Below are 22,831 nucleotides of genomic sequence, written 5' to 3'. Positions count from 1 at the left end.
TATCTTGACTAAAATGTGCACAATGTTTGTGGGATAAAATACTTTCAGAGAATGAAAGTTTCAGGTATAAAAGTATGAGAGGAGGGCTCTCTGAGCATCTGTTGAAAATGCTGGTCTTTTCCTGCCTCTACGCATTAAACGCAAACTTAGAAATCAAGGATCCTCTAGTGACTGCTTCTAAAAGTTCTCTAAGGCACAGAAGAGATATTTAAGGGGCAAAGCAATGGATTCAGGGAGACCTATGAACTACGGACATCAAAACTAGAATTCTTAAGTCTTTAGAAATACTACATTCTAGCTTTTCCCTCATGCCAAGTGAACAATTCATTACTCATTTACATGGAATCATCATTCTATAAAACCCTGTCACACTGAGCCATATACGATCCTTTTGATGATGGCAGGAAATTATTCTTCTTAGTCATTACTTTTACTGTAGTGGCAAAAAACATTCTTTACAGCTAGTGAACAAGATGTAGTAAAAACAAGATGTAAGAGTAGCCTTGTTTCAGAATCCACTACTAATCACAAAACAATGAAGAGATGAAAATCTCTATGAAATGCTCTAGGTCTTCTGAAAATATTCTGTAGTACAGTTACAAGTGGTAGGAAATTTGGGTGTTCCAAATTGAAGATCTCCAAATGCTACGAACTCAAAGCTTAAGTAATCCAGCATGCTGGAGCTACAAGGAACCTTGGTGATCACCTAATGCAACCATTTTAGAGATGGAAAAAAAAAATGAGGTTCAGAAATATTTCTAGAATGCCACCCACTTTACAGATGTCTATTAGAGTGGCATATGGCAACCAGACCTGACTACAGGGGCAGAGAATGATTAGAATAAAACCCACAGTGCTTTGAGGGTCTGCTCATCTCAGCCACGTGGCAGTTACCTGGTAGGAGTCACATAACCCCTATTTCATGTCCCTGTAGTGAACGTGGTTGTCTTCAACATGATAGGCTCCCCCAGAGAACTCAACTCTCTATGCTCAAAGACATATTCACATGGCTTCACTTCTCAAAGCACAATGCGATTTGTATTCGAACTAGAAGTATAACTGAATGATTGTATAATAAGGGATTAAATAAAAGCATATTGGAATTATTTATTTTTTCTCTTCTTAAGAGAGAAGTATTACCCAGACAGAACAGCAGCAGAAGTTTTCATTCTATTTTCCTATATAAATTTAGACTAGGCTCATCAATCCATTTTCAAAATTACATATTTTGAAAATTTTCAAGCAAGTTTTTTCAGGAATATAAAATATCCCATATTTTTATTGCTACTGAAGAATTCTGCACTGGTACCAGCAGACTGGGAGGAAACAACATGAAAGCTTCTCACAACATACAGTTTCTATTATTAGTAGGGTCATAAGGTCATACATAGGTTATACAAATCTAAAAATACATCCACTGTCCTCACAATTAAAATGTGCCTCAAAGAACAGTCAGGATCAGTTCTCAAAGAATAATAGTCAGGACCAACGTTTAAGTGACTGATCTTGTTCAACCAACCACTGGCAAACTTAAGACTGACAACAACATTGATTTCTTGGTGATTGAATTTGAAATGAGAAACCTGCCCATACAGCTTTCTTCTGCTTCCTCTTTCTGGAACATATTATTTCACCTGCATATCTAATGATAATAACTGGTCTACAGGTGATATAGTTTTAAAGTCTACACATGATTTTAGTATTTGTAGAGTTCCCCAAATGTACTACTCAAGGCACAGGAGCTGGAAGGTGGGTTTTATGGACTCAGTTACTACCTGAAAATGACACTTTGTAAGTCAAAGGGGTATTCGATGATCCCTGTGGTGGGGACTCGAACTCTAAGCACATCTTGTTGCGTAGGCAGGTAGGCGGGGTCGGCAACGCGGTCCAAGTCATTAAGATAGCTAGAGGAGGGAAGACATAATGAGAAGGTTAGGACACCATCATGCCAAATCTGCCTCTCGAAATGGGAGGGCAAAAATAAATCGTAAAAGAGAGGTGGAGAAGAGGAAGGAAAATATCAGAAAGGGATAGAGAAATCTGGAAAGTTGAAAGATAAAGTCAACCTTCCACTGGCCACAGCAAGGTAACCCATCTATGGATTATCTGGTTCACAGGCTTTCTCGTTTCTTCTCTATCACTTAGAACCCATACAAAAAGTAGAGGGGGAAAAGAAAAGAAATACTTTCTGCTTATTTAGCAGGTCTGGTGGGTAAAGCAGGCGTTTAAAGCAAACTGATTTTGAATTACTTATATAACTTTTATTTGTATACTTGTATAAATAAACAGATTTAACAGAGTTATACATAAGGTCAGGACACTTTTTTTTTTTTTTTTTGCCTTTTTGCAGAATATCAGAGCCTTTTTTCTGGAATGTATTTCCTTATTCCCCTAAGACAGGACAGCAGCATACCATGTCCTAAATTCTGTCCAAAGCTAAGTCATTTGTGATTAATGTGAAGCCACAAGATTCGAGATTTCTGGTTACTGAGCTAACAATGTCTAAGGTCAGATATTCCCAGTGTTCAGAGTCACCACACCTAAACTTTAAATTTATCTGCTTCTATGATACTTCTCCACTCCTCAAAAAAAAAAAAACAAACAAAAACAAACAAAAACAAACGCTTTTCATTTTGAAATAATTTTCGACATACAAGAAGTCGCAAAAATATTCCAGAGAATTCCCCTGTACCCTTCCCCCAGTCTTCCCCAATAATAACACCTTACATACTGACAATGTATTATCAAAACCAGGAAACTGACATTGACCCAATACTATGAACTCAACTACAATCTATTTAGATTTCACTAGTTTTACACACACACACACACACACACACACACACACACACACTTTTTTTGGGGGGGGGATAGTTCTGTGAAATTTTATCACATGTAGAGATTCATGCAATGCCCCCCACAATCAGGATACAGAACTGTTCTTTCACCACAAAGAAAGTGTGCTGTATACTGCCCTCCTAAGCCTAACCCCTGGCAAGAACACATATGGTCTCCATCAGAGTAATTTTGTCATTTCAAAAACGTTATATTCCATTTACTTTTCATTCTCCCAAATTGCAAAAAATACTTTGCAACTTTAAGAACGTGATTTGATAGAATTAATGACAAACAGGTGAAAAGGACCGTTCTTCACGGCATCGTAATGATTTCAAAGGCTTGCTACACTCCCCTTGGCCCTGGAGAGAATGGGGCGCAGGCATGGTTTCAAAGCATACAACTACAAAGTGTATACACAAAGTTAACTAACGTATGAATAAGACTTAAAGAAAAGGTGGTCCCATTAATAGAATCGGAAGGGATTAGAATCTCAACACCTTAAATGCCCACAAAACAAGGCAGTGAGTTCTGAGGTACATAACGGGAAATGTCTGGTGCAGAGCATGTTGTCACTCAGCAAGTGCACCAACATTTAGTTGACGAGACCTACCTATGGGAAGGGTTTTGTCTCACCCAGCGTTATTTTCGCCTTAGAACCTAAAAGAATGCCTGGCAGATAGTACTTAATGAGTATCTGTTGGATGGATAGATGGATTTCCTATGCTGGGATTTAGTCTTAGCATTATTTAAATACCATTGTTACTAGTGGTGTTTCCATATTAATTATTATTATTAAATTTGAAACTGGGTGTTGACAAGAAATATTGCATTAATTCTCTTAAGATTCATGGCTCATAAAATAGTAGAGCTAAGTGACTTTAACAAAGACATAAAATTACTGCCTTTTTGGAGGTATATCAAGTCTTTGAGACAAAAAAGGATCATCTTGGAAATTCCTAATGCAAAGCAACGAATTAATTAGTATTCTAGTGGCCTTATCCCAAACACATCCATGATTCTCTACTGACTGATAGGAACCAGCCCGATAGCTTGAATTATTATAAAAATGGCTAGACCCTAAAGGGAGCCTGCCAGGGAGCCTGCTTCTCCCTCTCTGTCTGTGTGTTTCTGTCTCTATCAAATCAATCAAATCTTAAAAAAAATAAAGCAAAGCGAACAATGGCTAGAGGATGAACACAGGGAGACTAGGACAAGACTGGTGTGAGAGGCACGAAGAAAAATGGACTGGATCCAAAATTTTACTCAATATCGTGGCATGGTCTTGGAGGTATCTGATACGGTTGACAAGCTCGTGTTCTGGGAGCTGGTTTGTATCTCAGTCTGGTTTATCTCATCACACTGTAATCAACTGCTAGTCTGCAGACATGAAGTCTTTTGATTTGAAAAACCTGAAGTGAATGTACATTTTGAAACCCACGAGACCACCATTTACTTAACTACCACATACCAAAACCAATTCAGAGGAATCAGAGAACTTCTAATTTACACTGGCAAGCTGGCTCAGAAATATGCTGCCCAGTAAACCATTTCTGTTCACTTACTACAAGTCACACAGGTCACACAGAGGGTGGCTCATTCTTGTACACAAGGTGCTGTCGTGTTCCTGGTGCAAAGAGAAATCATGGCTTTCTATTTCTCGAAGGTGAACTGAACAGACTACCCGTTGCTCTTCCACTTTCAAATATCGATGTGTATTTGCAGAGGAGAACTTTAAAAATCATCACAGGAAGTGGGAAATCATAACACTGCCCATGATGGGACAAGACAGAATCGGGGTACCGATTCTGTGACCAAAAAGCCACTTAAAAGGGCTTACTGACTCCGCTAAAAATATGGCTCATGGTATCTCTCCATGAACCAAGAGCAGTACTGCAATACTAGCTGAATATCTAACGTGTTCATACATGCAAGAGTATTTTTCCTTCTTCATCTTTCTTTTGCTCCCTTTCAATGTCAGTACAGTCCACAAAGAGTTATAATAACATACTTACACTGAGCACTGACTTGCTGCTTGTCATGCTCTGCTCTATCTGTTCACTGCGCAGGTGACAACAAATTGCATAGCAAGGAAATGACTATTAAAGATGTTCCATACATTTCTACAGTTCTTGCTTGACATTCTTTTTGCTTTTTCTCAGTGGGGTGGTGGAGAGAAAGGCTCACTTTAATTTGGAGTATTAAAGTTGGATTAATCTAGCTCCACAAAAGAAAAAAAAAAGCTGAAAGGAACAGCACTGAGGTCTGCTAGTTGTACTGTACATCATCTAGAATCCAAATCAAGGTAAACCCAAAACACCTCGAAAACAAGGCAAGAAAAACAAAACAAAAAAAACACAACAAACCACCCAGCCACACGGAGGAAGGTCTGGGTGTCTCAGTGGCTACACCAGGATTGAAGACAGGTTGGGGACAATTTGTGGAGCAGGTGCAATGTGGGTGCAACGGAGTCCTGCACCTTTCACTGACAGGGAGTAGCCAGCATGGAGAGCTTCTCGCTGCATAAGCCCCACCCATGTGCCCCCCCTTGTTCTGGGCTCATAGCACTTTCTGCATTTCATATCTGCTTAGGGGAAATAGCCATTCCTGTTCCTTTAGAAATATGGTTACAGAGCGGTAGGACCAGCACGTCCTCGTGTGTTCATTCTTGTCACACTCTAAGAAAAGGTAATAGAAGAGTCTCTGAACTGAACCGTGCTTTCCATTGAAGCATTTCATATTCTGAGGAGAAACTTGGGTGGACTATGGCGGGGCGGGGGGGAACTCGCGGTGGATTATTCCATTCATTTAACCTTTTACAAAGAAACACTGAGGTCTGAACAAATTTATATTGCAGAGTAAATTCAGAGAGTTAATTATAGCTATAATTTGTTTTGTAGGAATGATTCTGAGTGGCTGCTGAGGTCATTTTCAGGGTGTTGCTATGGTGACAGGCACAAGGTACATTTCCAAGGCAATGTATGTGTAACAAGTGGCTGGCAGTAGCTCTCTCCTGATGTCAGGGACTTATTTAACTGTCTACGAGACAAGACATGTTTAAGAGTGTGCTAGAAAATGGGAGGTTTGGTTGATGAATCCATACTCCAATCCATCCATGGGGACTGAATACCTTGCCTTTGCTTTGAGACATTTTGTAATTGATAACTTGGTAACTGATTAAAAAAAAAACAACCCTCAATATTTTCCCACATGTGTTTGCCCGGTCAGGACTCTCACACTCGGTGGAGTCAGGGATCATGACTACCATGGCTCGTGTCTGGTCACTGACACTTAGCCGAGGGCCTAGAACACAGCAGGTGCTCAACACGTGACCCAAATTAAGACAATTTTATGGAAAATATGGTAGTGGTTAGGATGGCAGGTTATACCTTCTAGGAGAAAACACAGGAATAAGGGGGTTGTTAGCTACCTGCCTTTATGTAATTACCTCACTGGGCTATTACTGGCCTGATTATGTAAGAACTAAATCCTGAGTTTAAATGCCTCTGACGAATGTAGAGACAACACAGAGAGGAAAGGCATCATTTAACTTCATTTAGCAGATGTGCTTCCTGCTCTTCTTCAGGTCCTGGCCACAGAATGAAATAATCTGTAGAACCGTTTCATGCTTGTCAGCATCAGGCTTTTAGGCCTTGGAACTCCCTCTAGCCTTAGCACCTACGAGAATGTCATGGTCAAAATGTATCCGTGAATTCTAGATGACCCTGCATTTTTCTCGTGGTAGGAAAGAAATGATTGAAACGGAGGGAGTGGTACCTTATTGACAGACAATTCTGACTTACTCTCTTTAATGGAAGAAATGGATTTCTAATGGTTTTCAGTGAAAAGCAAGGCAACAAGAAAACTCACGTAGTAAGATTTCAATCATTTCTTTCCCACCACGAGAAAAATGCAGGGTCATCTAGAGTTCACGGATACATTTTGACCATGACATTCTTGTAGGTGCTAAGGCTATGTGTGAGATCCCCAGGACACAATCCCTGCCTACAAAGGACTTCACCAACGTGTGGTAACAAAAGGGTTATATGAAGAGGAGAAATGGTAAAGTTTATCAGGGATGGAATGAACATTTGTTTGTTTTGGACAGAGCATTTTCTAGGAACTTGTTTGAACTGTCTCTAGTCCTTGGTGATTATCCACAAAACATCCTTCTGTAGTATGAGTGACTCGATTAAGGAAATCATGCTCATTAGTTTATAATTACACCTAGTAACTGATAAATTCCTTATATATTTAACTTCAGGATCACCTCTGGCTATAGAAAAATAAGAAATTCAGAAATGGGATATAATTACTTGAAATCAAGGTTAAAAATATATGAGAGAAGCTTAAATGTCACCAAAATAAAAGCTTCAATCAAATTAATTATGGCATTTTCTCTCTTGAATATGTTTTTTTTTTTTTTTAATTCCAATCAGGGGCACCTGGGTGGCTTAGTTGGTTAAGCGACCAACTCTTGATTTCAGCTCAGGTCATGATCTCAGGGTCGTGAGATGGAGTCTAGCCTTGGGCTCTGAGCTCAGTGTGGAGTCTGCTTAAGACTCTCTCTCTCCCTCAGCTTCTGCCCCTCCCCCTCCTCGCCCTCTTCCCGTCTCCAAAAAATTCTAATTGCTCCTCTCTTTTGACAATAGTTTGTCAATAACAGTTTTGAATTTACCTTCCAATTTAATTTATGCTCCAATATGACATGTAATGAGAACTTATTTTTGTTAGAAACATCTTTTTAAAATTAAAGAGAAGGGGCGCCTGGGTGGCTTAGTTGGTTAAGCCAGCCAACTCTTGGTTTCCGCTCAGGTCATGATCTTGGAGTCCTGGGATCTGGCCCCGCGTCGGGCTCCCTGCTCGGAGGGGAGTCTGCTTGTCTCCCTCTCCCTCTGCCTCTCCCCCTGGTCCCTCTCTCTCTCTCTCAAATAAATAAATATATAAATCTTTAAAAAAAATTAAAGAGAAAAAACCCCATCACCTATGACTGGGAGGGTAACCAAAATCTAAACCAAGAATAGCACAGAAATTAGAAATAGTGTTTTTTTTTTTAAATGAAAGAAACATGAATAAAATTTAGAGATGACTCAGCAGGTAAAATATATCACATTACAGCTGTGGTTTAAAAAAAAAAAATGTAGTAAGTTATAGGCATACAACCCTCAGCAATTACACCAAAAGGGGGAAAGTACCTGTGGGTGGTAAGTGAAAAAAGAAATCTCTGACATTTGGTATAAACCCAACCAAACATAGTAAGATAAATGAACAGCGCTTTGGAGTATTTAACGTCGCTTGCTATGGGGCGGTGGTGCGGGTGCGTGTGGAGTTCTTCAACTCCTGCGGAAGGGCCTCCTGTTGAGAGGCTGTATTTATGACAGATTTGCAGCTCAAGTCAGACACTGAAATGAAGTTCTGGCACAGAAAATGACTCTGGGTAGAATTTCACATTTTTAATTATTGAAAAGAAGGTTAGAAAAACTAGGTCGGCTTCATTAAAAATCCTAAGAAGACCTCATTGTAAGAGGAACAGTCTTGGGGGAGTTGAAAGCTAGATCATGCCGTGAGATCTTATTTGGCACTGTCAAAAGCAGCGGAAGCTAAGGAGAAACCAGAAACACATGGTTCCTGTACAGGGACCATGTGACCACAAGGATTCAAAGGCAAAAAGTAAAAGAAATTGTCAAAGTGAACATTCAAAAAAACAAAAACAAAACGAAAAAACAAACAAAACAACAAAACAAAACAAAAAAACTAGAGGGAAGCAACCCCTCTGCAAAACTGCCATTCTGAGGGCAGAGTCAAGCATAGGTTTTGGTGCCAAGAGCCATCCAAGTCCCTCCCTCATCTGGCAGATCCTGTTGCTGAAAGGAGCCTGGTTGGTAATCTGGTTAGGCTGGTTAGCTGCACGGGATTACTCATTACACAAACACTTTCATCCCCCGAAGAGCTCATGTTGTGGACAGCCAACCAACTTTCCTCCTTCCTTTTTAACACCTGGCACAACCATAATCAGAGCTCAAGGAAAGACAGCATGTATTACAGGGATTTGGATCCTAAGACATGATTTGTTTTCAACACAAAATTCCAGATTTAAAACAAAGATCACCCAGCGGTAGCAAGCAGGTGTCGCTCTCATGGTTTCTGACAACGCACGGGAGACTATTCTGTGGGACAAAAGAGATGTCCAAGGAATCCTGCATTCCAGCGATCCTTTGCCAAAGAACTTCAACCAACCCCAGCAAGCAGATTTGTAAAAGTAAATTAAGTATCTCATAAAAAGATCCTATCACTGCATTTGTTAGTTTCAGGTTCTCAGGAATCTTCTATAGGGACAGTTGATCCAAGTATTTCACCTAAAGGGACCACCAGCATCAAATGGGGAATGGGCCGGGCAACGGCATGTCCGCAACGCAGACACGAGGGCCTGGGCCAGGCTTGGGTCCCAGAGACAGATTCTCAAGTCTGTTGCTCAAGCAAATGAATTGACCTTACAATGAAAAACAAAAGCAAAATGAGAAAAGAGAGAGACAGAGAGGAAGAGAGACAGAAAAAGGAAGGAAGAGGTCTTTTTCAATTTGCTGGTTTGGCATTGTGCTCATTTGTCTTTTATAGGATAACTTGCAAAGCTGCCGACTAATTCTGATACAGTTTTTATACTCCTGAAACAGAGCAAGAAATGTCAGGAAACTGCCTTTTATCCCTGCCTGCCTGTCCCGAAATGTAATGGCTGTGCTTAATTCAGTTAATTTACACAAATTTATTGAAAAATCTGTTATATGTTAGAGCTAATGCACTGTGTGTACTGGAGGGAGGGGGCTGGGCACGGGGAGCTGGTACAAAATACTTAAAATATATATATTCTGGGCCTTGAGGGACATCAGGCTACCTGGGAAACAAAGATAGCACAGATGAATCAATTAAGAAATAATTAAGTGCCAAATTGTGAGCTGCTAACTATGAATGCAATAAGAAAAGCGAGATGATTCTGAACCGCAGTCACTAGAGAATAGTGTGGAGAAGTGGGGGATGAGTTAGGCCGTGCAGAGGAGATGGGATTAGAATAGGCAGAAAGGAAGAGAGAAGATGGGAAGAAATGAGGAAAGACACAGACTTTACTTTCTTATTATTCACTAATTCATCCAATTACATTCTCTGAAAGTCTACATTGAGAGCTAGGCATTGTGCAGACACCGAGTGGGAACCATAAAATAAGTGAAAAAAGATGTGAGTCCTGTCCTCGAGGAGCTTGTACTCTGGCAATGGAAATGAATGTGCTATAAATAACTATACTATAATGCAGACATGATGTGGGTCATCAGAGAGGCTCCAGAGATTGTAGCCAAGAGTCAGCCATGAGAAAAAAGGCTGCTGATTAAAGCAGGTGTCTCAATGTCATGTCCCCTTACCTTGGGTATTAGTTCTGTAGATGTAGGATCAGAGCTTTCATTCTGACAAGGATGATCAGGTCCGAGGAGCTGGCCATACTAAACTATTTGAACTCGTTATAGATCAAAATTCAGTTCATTACTTAAATCAAGATGCCACAGTGATAATGAAGAAACACATCAGGGTCAGCCAGTGTCAAAAGACTGCTTGGCAGGCAGGGAGTCACAACAGAGAAACCCAAATGACCTTAAGGATTATATGTGGATAGCAAGGTTCCTGGGCTCACTTGTGACTGGAGGTAGGGTTGTCTCCTGGTCACGTACCATGTTCTGTTAGGCCCCTTACAAAATCCTGTCAATCCTACTGTTGGTTCCATTGATGGTTCAACCCTCTTACACTCTCCTTTACCAGCTGCATCAGGCATTACAATGGGGCAAAAGGCAAGACGTGTAAGACAGGATCCTTGCACTCAGAGCCAAATCAACTCAACGAGCACTTCTGGTCATCTATACCACCTTTAGTGCGCGGTATACGAGATAGAGTTCTCTGGTGCTTGCTTCCTATCCAGCTTTGTTGTGCGAAGCAATATTTATGGAGGGAGTCCTGCTGAAGGAATACAGGCCGTTCATTCTCTGAGTACTCTAAACTTTAGCTCTGGCTAACTCAGAGCACTGGGGTCCAAAGGTAAGTTCTATCTAAACGGAAGTGGAAGCAGGATACCAGTTGCCTTTAAACATTCAGTCTTTTTCTATATGAGAGATTTGCCCTTTTTGGTGGTGGTGGGTGGCAGGGAATCAGAGAGTAAATATTCTAGGTTTTGTGGGCCATTCAGTCTCTGTTGCAACTGATCAACTCTGCCATTGGGCACAAAACCAGCCATAGGCAATACATAAACAAATGAGCATGGCTGTGTTCCAATAAAACTTTACTTATAAAAACAGGCAGCAGGCTGAATTTGGCCTGCGGGTTTGCCAGTCCTCCTTCTGTAGTAACAACACCCCTGGTCTCAACTGGGGACAATGCCATCCTGGGTGGACCAACCTACACAAGTCACAGATGCTCTGGCAAAATGTGAGCAGGCAGCAAACTGACAATGTGAAGCGTGTCACCCACATCCACTGTGCCCTTCAGGCAGACTGAATGAATGGCAGACAGGTGCCCTTTCCCTACTACATCTCGGTAATGAAGGTTAGAGTGTTAAAGCGTATCTAAGTCTTATCTAAGCATCTCTAAAGTGCCAAGCGTTCTGAAAAAGGAATAATAAAGACCCGCATCCTAGAATCATCAGAGTTCACTGTGGAAGACAAATACAGGGTTTTTTTGTTGGTTTTGTTTGTTTTATTCTTGCAAAAGGTTATTAGGAGATATGGCTCATTAGATAAGAAAACAGCACAAAAATAGAAGTAAATATGTCACTCGAGAGAAAAAATGACATTCTACCGTCGCTCTTTAAAAAAACAAACACATTTAAGATCAATGCCCTCTTCTGAGCCGAAGATGGCATTTTTAGTAATTTAACCATGTAGAGAATAATCTCTTTGTTCATTCCATTTTCAGGTAAATTTCGGGATGCCAGATTTTCACTTGACTGCATAGGATAATGGTTTCTCAGATAAAGAGTCTACTGTAATAGATCACAAGATTTCAGAATTTAAAAGAGAATTTAGAGATTAGAGATCGCACACCAGAGTCTGAGACAAGTGCGATTTACTTAGTGGAAGGCCCAGAGGTGATAAGTGGTAGAGGGAATTCCATCAAAGCCTAGACCTTGACCCAGTGTTATCCTGACAAGACAGTGGCCTCGTCTGCTTCCAAAAGCCTGCAGTAGGCTTACACTTCCCTTTTATCCTGAGATAAAAAGTAAAGTCAGGATGGCTGTGAGAGTCAGAGGAAACACTAGACGTCAAATATTTGGCTCATCAAGTAAGGGAACTTTTAGCAAGGTATCTCTTCCAAGAAGAATTCGGCCCTAGATCAGGTGGATAGGCTAAATCTACCTCTGAAACTCCTTTTGCAGTTCAAATTCAACATCCAAACCCCTCATGCATTTTTAAATTAAAATAAAAATGTAAGCATGAGGTTAAAAGTAAACTCCAACTTTGACTTATGCCCCAAGGCCAACAAATATAGGTATTTTGGATTTAATGGGCTATGGAACATATGGAAATTTCAAGAAGGTGTCTGATCTGCTGAACTCCTTGGAGGGAATTTCAGACAAGTGAGATTAGGGATTATTTGGTCTCTTAAGGTGAACACAGATAGAGCAGTCTTTGCCAAAAGCAAAGGACTTTTCTCAGTATGTGCCAGTGCGATTGAGATTTGTGTTCTCTGGCTAATGGCAGGGGGCTTTTGGTACTGTAGGCAGTGAAATCATTTGACCTGATGTTTCAGTACATTAAAGCAGGTGGTAGCCCCCAGAAAAAAAAAAAAAAAAAGTAAAACCTACAGCCATCTGTTTATTGTGCTCTTTGTCTAAAGACATACAGAGCCCTCAGGCTTTTTTTTTTTTTATCAATAACAAAAAAGTTAATAAAGGAATTTATAAAATTCTCCAGTGTCTTAGCATGCTTTTTATTCTTTTAATAAATAAAACTGGAAGAATATACCAAATTAAAGCCAATTGCAAACTTATCCCAAACTGCTTCTCCATCGCCTGGACTTCTCCCATCCCCTTGTTTCTATGCTACCCGTCCTTTGAGCCATCTGATTGTTTATTACGATCAGTGAGTTGGCTAATGAAAGTAGAAAAAGGGAAGCTCAAATGATTTTGTTGTATCCTTCTTACTGGCTCTGGTTTGACTCCAGCAAAAAGTTAATGGATAGAGTATGGGGGAAAATGGTTGAGACTGTAGGCTAATATAAAGAAGTAATAATTCTGAATTATCTGTGACTTAGAACATCTTCCATGGTGTATGAATAACTGACGTGTTGTTAAACAGGGCAAATCTTCTGGATGATAATCAAAACCCTGCTGGGTTTGTTTTCCAGTAATTCTATTTAATTTTCCCTCTTGACCTTACACACAGGGAACGACCTATAGGCAACATTTATAAAGATTAATGAATAATTTGCATCTTTCCTGGTAAGTGATTTACCTAGATACAGATACTTATCTATTAGTCTATCATCTATTCATCTAACTATGGTCAATTTTCTATGTATCTATGTCTCATCCATCCATCCATCCTCTGTGAAGTATTTCACAGTGATTAAAAGCTTGGGCTCTAGAGACAGAAATCTGATTTCAACTCCTACTCCTATCACTTACTAACTGTGTGCCTTTAAACAAGTTACTCAACCTCTCTGAGAACTGGTGTCCTCTACTGTTTGATGGGCATGATAGGAAATACCTACCACTTTAGGCAGGTTTGAGGATTAAACGAAATAATGCATGGAGATGACTTAAGTACAGAATCTAACATAAAGCAAGTGTTCAGCAAACAGGAGCTACAATGGTAACAGAACTTTCCAGAACCCAGACCTTCAAAAACAGCAGGAAAGAAAAAAACAAAACAAAAAACAAAAACCCCAAAACAAACCTTGAATGCTCTCAGCTCTGAAACTTCACAGTTCATCTAGAATGATACCTACATCATGGTCACTGAAATCATGGAAATTACCCATTTATTATTTCAGGGAACAATCATTTGTGAAGGTCAAACATGAGCAGTCCCTGTCAGGCTTTGAGGAGAGAGACACTTTAGTAAAGACTATCAGAGGCTAGAGCCCTGAATAGGGTCTTGAAGGATGAAGAAGAGCTCAGCAAATAGAAAAGAAGAAGAGAGCATGCTTGGCCTTTGCTCTCAGCATTCCTGGCAAGTGGCCGGCACTGACTTTCATCATCAGCAGGGTCCTGGAGAGAACAGCGATGATGTCGCAAGCTCTGAGCAGAGGTGCGTGGCAGGCCCCACTTCTCATCCTGCTAGAGATGACCTATGTATGTGTCCCCTGAATCTCAACTGAACAACCACGAGTAGAGACAGTACTCAGAGAAGTGGGTTGTGAGTTCGGAAAGAGTTCTGTAAGGTGATGATATCGTGTAAGAAATCAGGTCCAGAATAGCAATGAAGTATTGTTGATTTTAATTATGAAGACAGGACAACATAGAAGAACTACAGGAAGTAAAGAAGGGAGATAAAATGCTAAAGATACACCAGTGGAACGCACACAAACATGTCAGCAAAGAGGTAACAACTATCCGGAATACAGAGGAAAGAATGATTTTGAGTTATATGTATTTCATAGTTCCTCTGTAAAAATGAAGTCAATACTGGGGCTCAGTGGTGCTCAAGATGTAGGGCTCACATCCTCCTCGGTGCTCTTCCTGCAGTTCCCAGAGTGTCCACTGGGGCGACACATATGAGAGAGAGGGAGAGGGAGAGGGGGAGGGAGAGGGAGGGGGGAGGGGGAGAGAGAGAGAGAGAGGGAGAGAGAGAGAGAGAGAGAGAGGCAGACACACGTGGAGCACAGCAGCAGGTGGGTGAATCCAACACACCACGGGTCCTATCCTTCTGCTGGGAGGGTTTTCCCAGCTAAGGAAAAGGAAAAATGCCCTGGACTAACTGGGGAAGAATAAGGTGTCTCTCATACTCAGTGGGATTAAAGGTGGGCCAGCCAGGCTGCTGGGCAGTGGTCTATAAAGAGTTCTAAAACATCTTGGGAAGAGACCAGAAACACAGGGCCAGTTAACTCAGGTTTCTACATACAACTCCTTACATAACTGGTAGCAATATATTGGTTCTACCCTCTCTTGAAGCAAACAGTCTTCCAGAGAAAATAAAGGGGGGGGATCCCCAAACAAAATACAAAACACCTCCCTACATTTCATGCAGCTAAAGTGACCAAATCTTCCTATTTAGCCAGGATTCCCAGCTTATACCTTCTATTTTAGCCTAATTATTAATAGCTACCCCTTCCTTCTCAAAATGTCCTCGTTCGAATGATAATTCTATGGTCACCATCTATTTCATCTATACAACAAGTTACTGTAACAAAAAGATTAAAACGTATGCCTTTTAGCAGAAAATTTATTAAAGGGTAATCAAATAGCACTAGCTGAGGAGAAAACCTTCTATTTCACTGAAGAATACCAAAGTGGACCAACTGATAAAAGTAGAAAACTCACTCTTTGATAAACCCTAGGGGAATTATTAAATCACACAAGACATCAAATGGGAGTAAAACCATTAAGTGAAGAGTTGATGGGGAACCAGAGATCACCCAGTGACAAAGTAACACCACACAGATTGCTTTTGGTGGCAGGAAGAAAAATATAACTTTATAATGAAGGGTGTCAGTGCCCTAATACTTTGGTGAGCCTTACCTTCACCAACGATGAGCAAACATCACTTCAAGTGCATTCTCCTCACATTTAACGTGAATCTAATTGAGTCTTTAAATGTAATTTCCAGTTTATAGTAAATTCAGGAGACAAAGGAGCAAGTTAATGCATACTATATAAAGTGGCAATCAGGCTAATCTCTTCAACATGACAATGAAATGCAAACAGGACTCTACTAGATCACAAGAGCCTAAGGGACATAAAAACCAAAGCAATGTGCAGTCTTAAAGCCGACCAACTCTAAAGGGCATTTTGGAAGAATCGGAAGTGTAATTATGAGCTGGGTATAATGATAAAAAGGACTGATGATTAATTTTATATGTAATAGGGTATTATTTACTATGAAGGGAAATGTCCTATTTTATTTTTCAAGAGATGGGTACTGAAATGTGGGTATATAAGAATAAGTAATAATTTACTTTCTTACTTCTGCACACAAATATGGTTAAAAAATAATTAGGTGCATGTGCGTACACATAAACCCACAGATATACAGCTCAGAAAATCAACTTCTCCATCTCCCCATAAAGGGAAAGTCAAACTGTTTAAAGAATAATCACTTGAAGGGGTTTGGATGCACTTGTCCCAGCTGCCCCCACACCTCGGTCTGGCTCCAGCATCAGGGATGTGCCCAAAGGCATGGTTCTATGGTAGATGCAGCCTATACAACAGAATTCTAAGATGGCGGCTTTCCTAGAATCCCAGGGCTAATGGCAGTCTGAACAAACAGTCTTGAAGAGCTCTCTCCCTAAAGCAGTAGATGTTGCAATGTCCTATTCTTGTCCTAACTCATGGGCACCTGTCTAGAGATCCACACACCTCAACTGAGGAGCATCACCAGATAGGGGGAGAGCCTCGTCTCAAGAACACAGGCAAAACAGTTCATAGAGGCGTCCTCAGGGCAAACAGGAACCCCTCCCAGGGTCCATCCTCAGAGTGGGAGGAAAAATCGTTTCCTAAGGGGGAGCGCTCACCCCGGTAAGCATGTAACTAGTAGACACTGGTGCTCCGAGGCCCCAGTGGCAAGACCTCTTGGTAGGGAGAAAAGTCACAGGTGACAGGTGAAGAACAGAACAGGTGAGGAAGGGGGAGAGACAAGATTTATGATAGAAGCTGAGAGAGAGAGAGGTTAGATGTGAGAGACTGGAGGATTTCTTAGTAACTATAACTTGATCACGGAGGATTTCTTGCTTAATGAGGGCCAGGAGAGGCAGCTCAGTAGTACCGTGAGAAGCGCAGCGGAGGAAGAGGACCCAAGAGCGGGACAGATGAGGTGGGGGAGCAAGCAGTAGGAGGACACATGCTGAGCAGGAACGGGGAGCAAGAGATAAAACACAACAGCACCACGGGGAGATCGATGAAATCCGAAACGGCAAAGCAAACATAAGGACAGAGGGGGCAGGAAGTAGGAGAAAGACAGCTGGTCAAAGGTTGAGGGGGCAGAATTGGGAAGAGACAGGAGTTGACGACATCTCTCATGCGTGCGCTCACAGAAACTCAAACAGTAGGGGCTCCCGAGGGAGGGACAAGGGCCGAAGGCAGGCAGGCAGAGAGCAGAAGAGAAAGAACGGAAGGGCAGTGACGTGGAGGTGTGGAAGAAGGCAAGAGAGAGCCGGGAACGAGGAAAGTGCCCCTTCCAGCGGCACACCAGGGGACTCATAGTTAAAATATGACAGGCGCGGTGATCATGAGCCTTCTACGGCACATTCCAGAATTATGGAATTCAAATTTCCCATAGGACTAGAAGAACTGTTTTGACCAGGCAGCATTTCTGTGGCCGATCTGAATCATCACTTATCTTACACAAATGCCTAGAACGAGAGTAAGAACAGGATCTACTGTATTAAGAAAACAGAAGTGAACAGCTCTTGGATCTTCCAGGCACTAGGAGTGAGGCCAGTCAGCCTCGGGGGCTCCTTATTTTCCCCACAGCCCTGCTCTCATCCAGCGGGTCACTGCATCATACAAACTGGCCTGAGGCTGCTAATTATTTTCCACCCATTCTTCTGTCCACCCAGAACCAACGTAAGAGGCAAGTGCCGGGTTAACATAATTAATGTAGACAGAAATCTGGCTAAATACTACAAAAAGTCCATTTTTCAGGCGCCTGATTATCTAGATTGCTGACTGCATTGATTACATCAATCCAATGATTGCCAGATCTTCACTTTCTTTCTGTTAGGCGAGATTTAATCTAGAGAACTAACAAATCTCTCTAGGATGCAAATGTCTCCCAGGACACATGATTTTGATTGACAGCTCACAGAATAATTTTGGAATGCATGCAAAATTAGACTCACACACAAAATTTTCATGCAAAGGCAAACCTATCCATCAACATAATAGTGGCTCCCAGAAAGCAGTCAAGGTTCTGTGTCTGGAAACTGGAAAACTGGGAAGTCTGATGTGTTAGAAGCCATAATCAAGCATATATGTTTGAAGGTTTTAATGTGTGTGGGTGCTTTCTAGCGCATGACAAAAAGATCAGAAATTTGTATGAAAAATTATTATTACAGGATTTCAAATCACAATGGAGTGTGCACTTGAGAATTGCTGGGTTGCAGTCTGGTGGAAGAGATGGGCTGGTAAAATCAGATTCCTCGAGTCTTCAGTCTGTTTTTTGAACAGAAAACAGTAAAAGAAATACTCTCCCTGACTCATGATGCCAGTCCCTTAGAATATAGTCTAAATGTATGAGGTTGGCACAAGTTTAAGAGCTCTATTTCTTCCTAGCTGGAATGTGGGGCAGATACCGTATACAAAGCACAAGAATGCAGTAAATTATCAGTGCAGAGCGCACGAAACTAAAGAAAGATCCAAAGGGCCTCCTGGAAGAATACTCACTATTTGGTAGAGTCAGACAGCTGATACTCTCGTCGTCTATCATAGCATTCCTGGATTCCAGGATCATTCCATAAACTCTTTATTGCATCTACGTATGGATTCTCAAAAGCAGACACCTTCTCCACGTCGACTTCTCGAACTAATTGTGCATGAGCCTGTTAAAAACAAACAAAAACAGCAGTTTTAATCTCTCTCCTTTCTGTCACTGAAAACTGCCTCCGGATCGCATGGTATACTGTGCACCAATGAGGTCTTCCTTCATACGTTTTTTTCAAACTGGTTTATCAAAAAGTCTTGCTTCCTCTTTTTTTTTTTTTCCCCTTAGAGAGAATCCAATCCCAAATCTTTCCCTATAGAGTAAACCTTGAGGCTACTTAAAGTCAATTAGAGGAAGACAGGGAAGACAGTGTTCAGTTCCCATCAGACAAGTGAGGATGTCATGCTACACATATGATCATTTCTGGTGACTCTCTGAATCCTAAACCAATATTATTTAAGAGGAAAAGGACAGGAATAATTATTCCATGTTTATAGTTTATTATCATCAAATACATAATTTACCCAGCCCTTGAGTGTTTACAGCTTAGCAGAAACTTAATCAGACTCAACTAATTGGGTTTAGTTTCTATCACTCCTTTTCAGGATAGGGTATAAAACCCCTAGAAGAACAATTAATATTAATGATGTGAAACACAGTAACCATTCCCCCTCCCCTCCATTCCAATACACCCTACTTCCAAAGTATTTATTTCATATCTACCTTATCGACATTATCAGATTGAGAATTTTATTAATTTTTTTAATGAGGAAAAAGGACTTTGTTATTTTCATCATACAACATTTAGCAGGAAAGAGGTAAGGAGATTTAAAAAATTTTTTCAACAAGATTGAAATCAAAACGCTGTACGGTCAACCCTGAAATTAACCAAATTATACCAGTGCCTAAAATCCCAGTCAAACTAGGTTTCATGGATGTAGTAAGTTACATCCATAACCTGTAACTACACATGGTACATTGATATAATTACATTAATATATGTGTACGAATTATACATACACATAAATATGCAAATAAATATAACTACCTTGGAAACTGGAGATAAGTAGCTGATAATATATTTATATACTCTTACTTGCAGAAATACAAATTTTCAAACTAGGTTAGCTGATGGCTATCATGATCACATGATGACCTAATTATTCATTTCAAAGAGTTTTACACAGATGGAATTTTAAGAAATTTTTTAAATAAGTTTAATCCATGTTAGACCCTGTCTGGTTCCCAAACTTCACCTCCCTTCTCTTCCAAGTGGGAAGGGCCATATCATTAGACTAATCTTGACTTAAATAAGGTTTTAAGAAGCCCAACATGATGAGACTGAAGAAATCACCTTTCTTGTTAGTTCTGTTCTGACCTTGCAGATCTAGTAAGTGAGAAATTCTAGCTCTGCTCTGGACCCCAGTCTTGGAAAAGGGATCCCTGTAGTTGCTTTCTGTACCTAATCCCTATCCAGGCAAACTCTCTTGTTATCCCAGCAGCAAACTTGTCAGCTTGGAGTCCTGTTTCTGAGTCCCACTCCAGGTGGGCTTACCTTAGTCAAAGGTCCTGTCCAGCAGGTATATGTCTCATACCTCTGCAGGTATACCTAATGTCAAGTTTCAACCCCTGCCTTTCTGCCCCATGCTCACTGAAAGTTCTAACTTAGTGTCCTGAGACAGGACAATGATCACATCCTTGGCATAATCCTAAATTAGAGTCCCTATGGCTACGACTTTATTACACGGTTTTCTAGAGGACTCTGTGGATATGGGAAGCAGCAAGGTACAGAAGCAGGGGTCTTCACCTGCTGGATATACTCTAAAGACAAGGTTTTGAATCTGACTCTACTTCTTCTTATAACCCTAGGCAAAATTTCTTACTCTTTACAAGTATTATTTCTGGTGGGAAACATACTGCCCCACCAGCCTCAGGTTGCTTTGTATTGTATTACAGTACTGTAGCTTGGTGATTCTCAAAAGGCAGCATTACATGGGAATTTGAGAGAAATGCAAATCCTCTGATCCTCAAACTCTGTGCATCAGAAACTCTGGAAGTAAGGCTCAGCAATGTTTTAAGATTCTGATGCATGCAAAAGTTTGAGAACCAATTCAAACTACAAAGCACACAGATGCTCGTTGTTCTAATCATAATTAATTGCCTTGCTGGCCCAGAATTGTTATGGGAAGCTAAAGAGAAGAGGCTCACAGAGGCACCAATCATTCCAAAGCAGATGTCTTAAGGGCCAGAAAGCTAGGAAAATGACTAACACGGGCTGGATACAGGCAATAGGGAGTAATGGGGACTGCGGCACATTGACAAACATGTTCCCTAATCAAAGACCACAGTTGCTGCTTAGCTCCAACCAATTGCCGCCATTGGCAAGGTAGGCCCATTGTTGCCAGATCTTCCAATTTTTCAAGGAAGCCAAAAAAATCTAGGTTTTCCTGTGAATTATCCCTAATTTTAGATCTTGGCAACCCTAAAAAAGATAAATAAAACATATCTGTGCCTGAGCTAGATCAGGAGCCATTCATTTGCAACAAATGTTCTAAAAGATTCTTTTCCATTTGCTTCCCCGATGAGCTTGACCAACAACACTGTCCTGCACAAGCTGGAATACAGTAGCTGGCTACTGGTGAACACATGCTAAGGAGTAGGTAATTTTCAGTCCTTTCCCACAATATTTAGACAAATGATTATACGATCCACAGGAAGAAATGGTTGGGACCTCACTCTGAACAGGGTAAAAGCGACATGGCAACATAGGTTAGTATAGGTACTATTTCCACAATGCATTTGATACTTACTACCCTGGGCCAGTCATGTCATTTGGAAGGAGTCCTGTTTCTGTGTCTAGCGAAGTTGGCTTCTGCCAGAGAAAACAGCTTCAACATACCAGACACTTTTCACTATTATGATTAAATGTTTATTGGACCCCAGTGAAATGCTAGGTGATACAGCAATTAGAGAACTAGACAGCGTTCCTGCAGGGCATGGGGGAAACAGTTCATAAAGATGGCAACCAAACAAAGCACAGGATTATGTGCTCCAGGAGTAGGAACAAGACGGACTATTTGCATTTCCATCCTTAATTTCAGTTGACTGTACGGGCATTTAAATAAAGACAACATTCTCAACAGCGCAGAGTTGTGACTTTCCACCAAGAGCCTGCTGCTGTCAAATGAGATGACTTCTATTGCCAGAAACTCCTGTAATTTCCTCTCGTGGTCTATCTCTGCTTGCTTTTACTTACAACTGGAATGCCTTCCCTCTTCCTCTCTGCACCTCCTTTAGCTTTTGCTCCAGAGCTGTATCATACGCCACATCTCACAGGAAGTTATTCCTGATTTTCTTCCCCTCCAAAAAAAGTTATCTTTGCATCCTTTGCACCATGGAACTTCTATATTTTGCTTTATGTTAACAGTTATGTCTTGACTTATCCCCCTTCTAGTCTGTACAGTGAGGAAGGGGCCGGAGCTTACGGACTCTGATTTCTTTTGGGGCCCATATAACAAATACTTGCCTAATTTAATTGCACGTAAAAAGTATACAGATTTTCCTTCCAGGGCCCCCCAGAATCGCTCCCGTGAAGAAGCGTGGCGAGAAGAAGAAGGGCCATTCTGCCATCAACGAGGTAGTGACCAGAGAATACACCATCAACATCCACAAGCGCATGCATGGAGTGGGTTTCAAGAAGCGTGCCCCTTGGGCACTCAGAGAGATCCAGAAATTTGCCATGAAGGAGATGGGAACTCCAGATGTGCGCACTGACACCAGGCTCAACAAAGCTCTCTGGGCCAAAGGAATAAGGAATGTTCCATACCGTATCCACGTGCAGTTGTCCAGAAAACGTAACGAGGATGAAGATTCACCAAACAAGCTCTACACACTGGTTACCTATGTACCTGTCACCACTTTCAAAAATCTACAGACAGTTAATGTGGATGAGAACTAATTGCTGATTGTCAAATAAAGGTATAAAACTGCAAAAAAAAAAAAAAAAAGTATACAGAAACACAATGCGAAGTCCTACAAGTCAAAGTCAGTTTCCCAAGGAAATCTTCCACCCATTACTGCTCTCATATAACTACACAATCCTTAGCAGCACTTATCAGAGTAAACGGTGCACATCTATGTGTGTGATACCCATTAGTATCTTGCTCCACATTCATAGTACAACTTCTAAGACAGGCTCAACATTGCTTGGGGCCTAGCAGAGTGCCTGCCACTTTGGAGAGGCTCAATACATATTTGTTGGATGAAGGATACAAGGAAGGAAGAGTAGAAATTGTTCTAAACTTGCAACCAGGACATCTAACTTCCAGTCCTGCCTTAACCCATGACAGTAACTGGCCATTACTTAGGAGAAAGTACATTACTTT

General features: G+C 41.0%; 2 protein-coding genes across 2 annotated transcripts in view; one reads left to right on the top strand and one right to left on the bottom strand.

Annotated features, from left to right (window-relative positions):
• The window catches only part of GNAQ (G protein subunit alpha q), a 303,312-nt gene that overhangs the window by 76,699 nt on the left and 203,782 nt on the right, over positions 1 to 22,831 (bottom strand). The window contains exons 3-4 of the mRNA XM_025891414.2: positions 18,410 to 18,564; positions 1,776 to 1,904 (exon numbers count right to left, since the gene is read on the bottom strand). Of these exons, the coding sequence (XP_025747199.1) occupies positions 1,776 to 1,904; positions 18,410 to 18,564 (284 nt within the window). The remainder of the gene's footprint in view (positions 1 to 1,775; positions 1,905 to 18,409; positions 18,565 to 22,831) is intronic.
• Positions 20,708 to 22,441, top strand: LOC141370222 (large ribosomal subunit protein eL31-like). The gene is made up of 3 exons (XM_073878283.1): positions 20,708 to 20,832; positions 21,901 to 21,908; positions 22,016 to 22,441. The coding sequence occupies exons 1-3, from the start codon at positions 20,708 to 20,710 to the stop codon at positions 22,402 to 22,404; spliced, it is 522 nt and encodes a 173-aa protein (XP_073734384.1). The 3' UTR covers positions 22,405 to 22,441.

This window comes from Callorhinus ursinus, unplaced genomic scaffold (genome assembly GCF_003265705.2).
Source record: "Callorhinus ursinus isolate GAN/ISIS: 27379988/994484 unplaced genomic scaffold, GSC_fseal_2.0 scaffold28, whole genome shotgun sequence".
Taxonomy (NCBI): Eukaryota; Metazoa; Chordata; class Mammalia; order Carnivora; family Otariidae; genus Callorhinus; species Callorhinus ursinus.
This window is presented reverse-complemented; position numbering and strand designations above follow the sequence as displayed.